Source organism: Malurus melanocephalus, unplaced genomic scaffold (genome assembly GCF_030028575.1).
Source record: "Malurus melanocephalus ecotype Western Australia unplaced genomic scaffold, MMel_1.1 scaffold_677, whole genome shotgun sequence".
Taxonomy (NCBI): Eukaryota; Metazoa; Chordata; class Aves; order Passeriformes; family Maluridae; genus Malurus; species Malurus melanocephalus.
Window position 1 is genome coordinate 299,210 of NW_026623909.1, and position 9,263 is coordinate 308,472.

General features: G+C 55.0%; 1 protein-coding gene across 1 annotated transcript; it reads right to left on the bottom strand.

Annotated features, from left to right (window-relative positions):
• Nucleotides 1-5,657: 5,657 nt before the first annotated feature.
• RTN4R (reticulon 4 receptor) lies at nt 5,658-8,041 on the bottom strand. The gene is made up of 2 exons (XM_057384025.1): nt 8,011-8,041; nt 5,658-7,731 (listed from the first exon to the last, which is right to left on the bottom strand). Exons 1-2 carry the CDS (start codon nt 8,039-8,041, stop codon nt 6,305-6,307), a joined length of 1,458 nt encoding a protein of 485 aa, XP_057240008.1. The 3' UTR covers nt 5,658-6,304.
• Nucleotides 8,042-9,263: the final 1,222 nt, after the last annotated feature.

Genomic DNA, 9,263 nt, shown 5'->3' on the forward strand with positions numbered 1-9,263 from the left:
AGCACACTGGCCCCAGTAAAGCCCCACAGGAGCACACTGGCCCCAGTAAAGCCCCACAGGAGCACACTGGCCCCAGTAAAGCCCCACAGGAGCACACTGGTTCCAGTAAAGCCCCACAGGAGCACACTGGCCCCAGTCCCTCAGCGCAGCAGTGTCTGCCCAGCCGTGGGATGTGCGCAGGAGTGCAGCCCCTGAGCCATGTCCGCATCACTGCCGTGGGAGCATGGCCGGCTGCCAGAAGTGATGATTTCACCCCAAACGTGCCCTGGTTTGTGCTCGGTGCCAGCTGGGCCCGTTTGGTGCCCGCTGCCCCCAAACCAGGCTCCCCAGCAGCCTGAGGGCGGGTCAGTGCCTTTGCAGTTCCTCATCCCCCATCAGCRGGGCAGGCTCCGTTATTCCCATCGCGTTATCCCTATTTATAGCCAGCCCGGAATGCGGCTCCTGTCACTGTCACCGGCCTCACAGCTCCGCTGCTGTGCCCTACTTATGGCACAAATCAAGGGGGCTCTGACCAGAGCTTCGGGCCCCAGCCAGACCCAAATGTTCAGCTTTGGATTTGTAGGTGARAGGAATGAGAGAGGAGCATCTTTACAAACAAACTGKGACTCTGTGGGTAAGACMAGACMGATACTGGGGGAGAGAAGAAACAATGGGAAGGATTTTCCATGGGAATTCCACTGATTGACTGACCCCAKACTGGGTTAATGAACTACAAGAGCAGACACAGAGAGAAAAATAAGAAGAAAAGGAGAGGTGTATTAAAGGTGGGATGTGTATTAAAAAGGGGGTCATATTGGGCATTTTGGGGAGCCTATACCTCTCTAGTCCCTCAGCCAATGGGAAAGAGAGAGGGAAATGCAGCCAAAAAATTGGGATAAAAAGGTGGCTTCATCCTCTAACAATTTGAGAGACCCCATGGGAAATGTCCATGGCCTCTCCCTTTATTCATGATAAAGTTGCGGGACTCCTCTGTCTTCTTTTTGGTTAAAAACCTCTGGTGTTTGTGGATTAATTTTTCTCAGATAGAGAAGGTTTTCACAGATTCCTTGCCCTCCCCATAGTTGTGGGCAGAGCTCCTGCTGTCTCCAGAGCTTCCCACCAGCGATCCTGCACCATGCTCCAATATCATCCCTAAAAATTCTCTCTCTCACCCGTTCTCTGCTCTCCTGCCCACCCTCAGCTCTCAACGACTCCGGGTTTTTTTATCCCTCTCTGGTTTTAAGAAGGAGGCAGAACAGCAATAACTCTGCTCCCTGACTGCCTAATGACGGGGAACTAATCCAGAAACACAGCTTGGAATTAAAAACCCTCCCAGCCTTTATTATTTCCATGCATCATGTTTGTTTGGAGCAAAGCTCAGCAGCTCAGATAATCTGCTCCGTGTCGGAGCAGAGACATGGAACCACGGCTCGCTCTCAGGGTTCTGGGGGATCTCTTTAGGAGCAGAGATCTCATTCCTGGGGAGCCACAGCYAGCTGGGAATTTGTCCCAGGATCTTCTTTTGGAGGAGCATTGAGCAGAGATGCTCCAGGTGTCCCCATAGACATGCAGGAGCTCCCTGACACAGCACTTGCAGCTCTCCTCCCTCCTCTGGGATTTGGGGCTTCTTTGCTGGTTCCCCAGCTCACAGGAGGAGCGGGAGACTCCAGCCTCAGATGACAAAAACCTGGGGAAAGGGACTCCAGGCCCAGAATACAGATCAGCAGGGCTTGGATGAGCTTCGTCCACAGGAGCTGATTCCAGCTCKGGAAGCTGAGCATGGGGAGAGCCCCAGGGCTGCCCTCGGGAACAGCTTGGGAAGGGGAGCTCCCTGTCCCAGGGGAAGGGCAGGAGGGGCCAGGGCAGCTCCTGCCACATCAGGACCAAAGAGAGGGAGGTGGAACAGCACATCTGAGGCAACTGTGGATTTCTCAAGCCTAAGGCCAAGAGATGCCACCAGAGCTGCCATCAAGATGACCAGGACAGGACCCAGGAATCCTCCAGGACCCTGGACARGGACAGGAGGATTTAGGTYGGATTTYAGGGAAAGGTTCTCCWGTCCCCAGAGGGTGCTGGCACTGCCCAGGCTCCCCAGGGAATGGTCCCGGCCCCGAGGCTGCCAGAGCTCCAGGAGCGTTTGGACAGCGCTGCCAGGGATGCACAGGGGGGATTGCTGGGGGGTCTGGGCAGGGACAGGGGTTGGATCCATGATCCTTGTCCCATCCAGCTCAGGACATTCCATGATTCTGTTGTCCTGCAYGGAGCAGAATGCCTGGAGCAGTCCTGGAAGCAGAGCCTGCTGCAGGCAGTGGATGGAAGATTTCTCCCAGTGCCTGCCCAGGGTCCCTGTGGCTGTCTCCTCCTGTCCCAGTCTCCCCCAGTCMCCTCCTGGGGTGCTCCCAGCAGGACTGGCTCTGCAGCTGCAGCTGTGAGCTCCAGTGCCAGCCCCTGGGCCACTGTCACTGCTCACACTCAGACATGTTCCAAAGGACTGGAGGGGTTCTGGGCAGGAACACGGACACAACAGGGACAGGGACAGGGGCAGGGACAGGGACAGGGACAGGGGCAGGGACAGGGACAGGGAGAAATCCTCAGGATATCACAGGTCCTGTTGGAACTGCCTGAGCCACAGGTGTCAGAGCAGCTCAGTCCTTCCTGATCCATGGCCAGGATACCTTTCTGATCCACATCCAGGATGTCTCTGCTGAACCAGGCCATTAGTGGGGTTTCTTCCACGCTCCATTACCCTTCTCCTGCCTCCAGCTCTGATGGGAAGAGTCTTGCTGATGGGAATGACATTGGAGCTGCAGCATCCCTCCATAAGGTTTTGATCCTAGTGATTATCCATTTACAAAGGGAAAAAAGGCTTTCAAAGCCAGTTGGGTGAAATGGCTTTTCCATCAAATCTGTGCACACCAGACATGGCAGCGGTGATGGGGTCCCCTGGAGCGAGGGTCACCATTCCTGAGTGTCAGGGACCTCGTTTGGGATGGGACAAATCCCCACTCACACAGGCCTTTGGGATCCCCTTCCCCATCCATAGCAGAGGAGCAGGGGGATGGAAGGTGGAGGGAGGGGCAGAGGATAAACACCCATCCCGTGTGACCATGACGAGGAGGGGCACAACCATCCCAGTGCCAGCTCGGGTCGTCTTCACAGCCGGACTTGAAATCCTGCAAAAAGGGATTTCTCTTTCGGTTCTGTTCCTGCTTGGAACCACCAGTGAAGAATCCATGGAGACACATTCTGGAGAGTCAAGGATGAACTCGGTGTGTTCCCACTGCTGCTGGAGGCTCTGTGGTGCTGCTGCCTCTCCATCCGTGCCGTGGATCAGCGTGGGGATGGTGATGGGGGTCAGCGTGGGGACATTGCTGGGGGTCTGTGTGGGGACAGTGCCAGGGCTCTCTGTGGGGACAGTGATGGGGCTCTGTATGGGGACATTGCTGGGGCTCAGCATGGGGACAGTGATGGGGCTCAGCGTGGGGACAGTGCCAAGGGTCTGTGTGGGGACAGTGCCAGGGCTCAGCGTGGGGACAGTGATGGGGCTCAGCGAGGGGACAGTGATGGGGCTCAGCGAGGGGACAGTGATGGGGCTCAGCGTGGGGACAGTGCTGAGGGTCTGTGTGGGGACAGTGCCGGGGATGGTGCAGCTCCCTGCTGGTGGTGGGGAGCCCGTTCTTCCCAGGAAGCCTGGATCCCATCCCTCATCAGTCCTGGCTCCTTGCTGCTGCTTTTGTCTCTTGTATTTCCCTCCTGGCATCAGTGGCAGGAGCAGAAAATCGAGCGTGACTTCACAGGAGAAAGGAAGGGAGAGAAGCATCCTGAGATGGGAGACAGCCAGATCCTGAGCCCTGCAGGGCGAATCCTGCTCAGCTCCGTAACATCCAAGTGTAAAACAAGTTTGGGATTATCCGAGGAGTCGTGCCAATCCCAGCAAAGCACAAAGCAGGAGTGAAACTCCCTTTATGGGAACTCCCTCCCTGCCCTCCCCAACACCAGAGCTCAGCCTTTGCCTCTCCCAAGCTCTGACAGGAATTCCTGCTGCCCACTGCATCCCTTTCTTCAATATTTGTCATTCCAATGGCCTCCTAATGCCTGTAAACACAGGAATTGGCATCTGGACAGCAGGAAATCTAGGAAATTAGCACGAGGGACTCTTCTGGGCTTGTGGCCAATGCATAGTCCTGGGAGCCACTGAAAGCACGGTGGAGTCGAGCTCTAGAAAGCGGCAACGGTGTCACTGGGTTGGCAGAGCRCRGCTCCTGCTCCGTTCAGGGTCAGTGTTGGGCCAGTCAGCCCAACACAGGGTGCTGATTTCCTGCTCCATCCTTCTGGCAAGATGATGAATTCACCMCCAAAGACCCCAGGATCCTCTGCAGAGGCTGCCTCAGGGGTTGGGCTGGCAGGAACCAGAGCTGCTGTGATSCCAGGGATGCTCTGCCCAGCACGGCCAGACAGACCCATCCCCATCCCGGGGACACCAGGGGGCTGCTCCCTGCCGGGGTCGGTGCACACCTTGCTGGCAGCCCCGGGGTGGATTTGGACACAGAYCAGGGATGCAGCRCTTTGGGCACTCCCTGACASTCWCCCAGGWGGGAAGTSSCTGTGGCAGAGCTGGGAGCAGCCCTGGAGTGAGGCACAGCCTCTGGCATGGCCCCASAGCAGCCCAGGGYGGCACACYRGCCATCYRTGCATCCTGCTGCTCCTTCCCATGGCTGCTGCTCCCTCCTCAYGAGCCACCAGGCCTGGGACAACCTGGGTAAGCCATGGCCATCCTGATGCCCCTCAGTCCTGGCTGGCAGCACCTCCCTCCTCCTGGGAAGTCCAGCACCAGTCCCAGTGCTGGGAATCCCAAGGGGTGGTGCAGCCTGGAGCCCCTCGCTCTGAATTCCACACACACAATCTTGGAGTCCACATTCCCTTGGGACTATGGCACTGCCCTTCCCTGGCCCCCATCCCGTGCCACCTGCAGGCTGCTCCTGCCTGCACAGACCTCCAACAGGAGAGAGAGGCACAGGAGAAACTCTGTGGCTCCATAAGGAAAAGCAGCCTCCAGATGAGCTCTGTGCCCAGCCCTTCCCAGCCCGGCCCAGGGGGTGTCTGCAGTGCCAGCAGGGCACAGCCAGCTCCACTTCATGGCCCACTGGGTCCTGTGGGGGTGCCACCCACCATAAGTGGCATCTGTGGTTTGTTTTTCAGCACCCCAAGCTCACTGTGGAGATGATGCCAGCACTACGGTGATCCCAGGGGCTGGTTTTGGGGAGATATCCTGTATTTCCTAGTTCCCTGAGTGCTGCTCTGCTCGGGATCTGCCACAGAGCTGAGCCCATCTGTGCAGAACAGGAGCAAAACTGCCCTGCCCAAACCTTGGGGTTGTTTTGGACATTCCTCCTCCTGCAGAGCAGAGCCYGATCCCAGGGACCGGGCCAACGTTTCTGGAATCTCAGTGATGCTGGGAGAAGGTGGGACAGGCTGCAGGGAAACAGGAGCATTAGCAGGGCACGTTTCACACAACCAAACCCTCTGCTGGCACCAGTTAAATGTTGCATAAACATCCAAAGATGTCTCATTTATCACTGCTGTGTTCAATGCTCAGATCACACTCTGTATGCTTTTAAAAWTTCAGCTTTTCAGCTGCTCCGAGTCCTTCACCCCTCGCAGATGACAACTGCTTAGGAAAAAGAAATCTTTATTTTATAGGGTTTTTTTTTGTATACTTGTACACAAGTAAAATAAAATGCATATCTATATATACTGCAATCTTGTGAGGGGAAAGGCAGCATTCTTTAACAAATGCTGCCCATAAACGTGGTGTGAAGGATGGAATGGAGACGGAAAAACTGCAAGAGTCATCAACATAGGATTAAAACAGCATCAAATCCATTACCTCTGCAAATGGGAACCTGCAACATTGTTCAGTGAGATGGCGCGTTACAAASAGATTTCAGACATTCTTTTCAGAGCATTTCTTACACTTCTTTTTTTTTTTTTTTTTCCTGTAAATAAACCATATTTCTTTACCATCTGCTGTAGCAAAAGCTGCTTTGTGGGCAAGTGCAGTTCCGAAGACCAAAGGTATAATTCACAGGTTTCAGGACAAATAAATTATGTACATCTCGGCATTTGTCTTTTTTTTTTGTTTTGTTTTGTTTTGTTTTTTGTCTGTTTGTTTTTTGTTTTTTTTTTTTAATAAAGGCATCCAGTTAAGTTTTGTGTAACAAAGCTTTCTCAGGGTGGATGGGAGTTCTGCTTTTGTTTGCAACATTTATGGAGGTCAGCAAAAGTCGAGTATTAAAGTGTCATCAACCCAGGAAAAGAGTTAATTTTAGCAGAATAACAGTAAGCTCCACACCAAGGGGGGGATCAAAAGGCTTAGGCTGAGCTGTAACGTGGAGCTGTTCCCCTGCTGGGTGAGGCGGCACTGGGCCTTTGATCTGTTCTTTTTAGAGCAGCCCTGCCTCTTTTTGGTTGGGACTGTGGAAGGTTCAATGGGCTCTAGAAATTCGGGTCTCAACTTGGTCAAAGGAGGGTCTACAATGCTGGGGAAGGTCCCAAAGGGGGAATCGTTTATCTGCTTGTTGCTGCCGTTTTTGGAACGGTCCGTCTCCATGTACTTGGGYCTGGACATGTTCTCCTTCTCCTTGAGGTGGTTGTTGGACGAGCGGCTGCTGTGGGAGGAGGGCCCCGTCTTGCCTTTCGCTTCGTAAATGAAGGACTTATCCATCTCGGGCTGGCAGCACTTGGAGGAGCCATCGTGGGAGCCCAACGGGGGCAGCCCCGTGGGCAGCTTCCCCAGCCTGGTTTTGGTGCTGAAAACGCTGGTTCGGATCTGGTTGAAGGAGTCCACGCAGCCGTCCAGGTCAGAGCTCTGCAGCCGCTTGAGGTCCCTCCCCGCCAGGCGAGGTGGGAGGTGACACTCCAGCTCCGAGGAGGAGCCCTTGAACTGCTTGAACCAGTTCCAGAGGGAGCGGGCCTGGCAGTCGCAGATCCACTGGTTGCCGTTGAGGCGCAGGTACTGCAGGGACGCCAGCGGGGCCATGGTGTCCCCCGTCAGCACCGTCAGGTTGTTGTTGAACAGGTAGAGYGTCATTACCTTGCCCAGGTCGTGGAAGGCGCGCCGGTGCACCACGCTGACCCGGTTCTGGTGCAGCAGCAGCCGGTCCAGGTTGATCAGCCCACGGAAGACGTTCTCCGACAAGCTCTTGATCTTGTTGCCGTGCAAAAACAGGTACGTGAGGTTGGCCAGGTCGATGAAGGTGTCATCCAGCAGGATCTGCAGGTTGTTGTCCTGAAGGTAGAGGTACTGCAAGGAGAACAAGCCTCGGAAAAGCCCTGTGGAGAGCTCCAGGAGCCCGCAGCGATCCAGGTGTAAGGTGTGGAGGTGCACCAGCCCCCGGAAGGTGACGGGGTTGATGGATTTCAGGTTBGTGTTGTCGCTGAGGTCCAGCTCCTCCAGCTTGGTGAGGCCGTAGAAGGCTCCGGGCTCGATGAGGCTGATGTTGTTGGAGTGGATCCACAGGATGCTCATGTTGCGGCAGGAGGTGAAGCTGGTGGCCCTGACCAGGGTGATCCTGTTGTTGTGCAGGAAGATGCGCTGGCTCTGGATGGGGATCTCGGTGGGGATGGCYGTCAGCCCCTGCTGCTGGCAGCTGATGGTGATCTTGGGCTCGCTGTAGCAGACACACGCCCCCGGGCAGGACTGCGCTTCTGACGGGATGTTCAAGCAAAGCACCAAAATCAGCAGTTTGCTTCCTGAGGAACGACAAAAATGGGGTGGGGATTAGGCAGGGTCATGGAGAGCCCAAAATGCCCCCTCTGGTGTGGCACTGCCAACAACAACCAACGGATGCCAGGGCAACCAACAGTTAAATGCAGGATTCAGAATGCTCTGCCCCTTCACTCAAGACCTTGAATCAATTTACWCTTTCAGAGGCTGAGTCTGAGTGCCTCCTCAGCCCTCAGGAGGTGAACAAGAGGGATCAGCACTACAGATTTGCACATCCAGCACCAGCGCTGCCCCCAGGATCTTACCTGTGAGCAAAGAGACCGAATTCTGGAGCATCTCCCCCTGCCACAGCTCAGCCACCAGGAAAGCCCCCAGGATGTACCAGGAGACTCCAAAGCTCACCAGGAGACTCCAAATCCCACACCAGCAGCACCACAAACTCCTTCCCTCCCTTTCAGGGTCACTGAACAACTCTTCCAAATGAGCAGGTGTCCCCACAGTGCTCTCAAAATGTWACTGCCTTTCCACAAATAATTTTGGACTGGTTTGGTCTTCCTGGGAGAAATAACTGTGAGACATTCCCAGAATAACTTTCAGGTCAGACCTGCCTGGAGAAGTCTCAGGACCAAGAAGATCCTTTCCTTCACCTGCTCAAAACYTTAAGCCACACATTCCTGCTTCCTCTCTCTCCATTTTTTTTTTTTCATTTGAACCCGTGCAGCCACCAAGGGAAAGGAGGAAACAGCAGGATTTTCCACGGTGGGTGTTGCTGCTGTGGGAGAATATCAGGTGCAAGTCTTCATTCAGGGACCCCACAAAGTTTGCAAGGCAGGAACAGATTCCATGTGTCCCAAGCATGCAGGCAGCCCCATGGGGCTGGAAAACCCCAGAGAGGAACAGTTTTTCCTGGTGATGCCCCGCAGCTGCACTGGAATCACGAGGAAACATTTTGATTCACCGAATTCCCCATCTGGGAAGCCGGGAATGAGCCTGGAGGGAGGGCGAGGATGGACAGAGCAGCACCTCCTGCAAAGGGATCCGGGAGGGTCCCTGGAGCTCTGGCTGACAGACCTGAGCAGAGCCCTGCTGCTCCCGCTGGGGAAAGGAGCGCAGCCAGCAGTGCTTTCCCAGCAATTAGCAGCCGGTAATTAGTCTGATTCCTCCAAATTGGCAGCTAAATTGGATGGGCASCAGCCAGAGCAGCGGGAGGCTCCATTTGAGAACGCCTCGTGTGACCAGGGACACCGTGTCCCCTTCCCGACCCGTCACTTCTGGGACAAGGATCTCCAGCCCAGGGACAAGAACKACTTTGCCTCTGTTGTGGGAGCGTTTTTCCTTCTTTGAACCCCTCAAAAATATCTTTCAGGAATGTTGGTGCCTCGTTACAGAGTAAGGTGGAAAAGCAGAGTTCTAAAAGCCAGGCAGTAAACCCCAGCGATGCAGAATGGGATGAACTGGGGAGACTGGAGCCACATCCAGCCTTGCAAATTCCCGAGGGCAAATCCGAAGGCAACAGCTGCACCTCCCTTAGAACCTGGCAGGTGCTTACGTGGCCAAG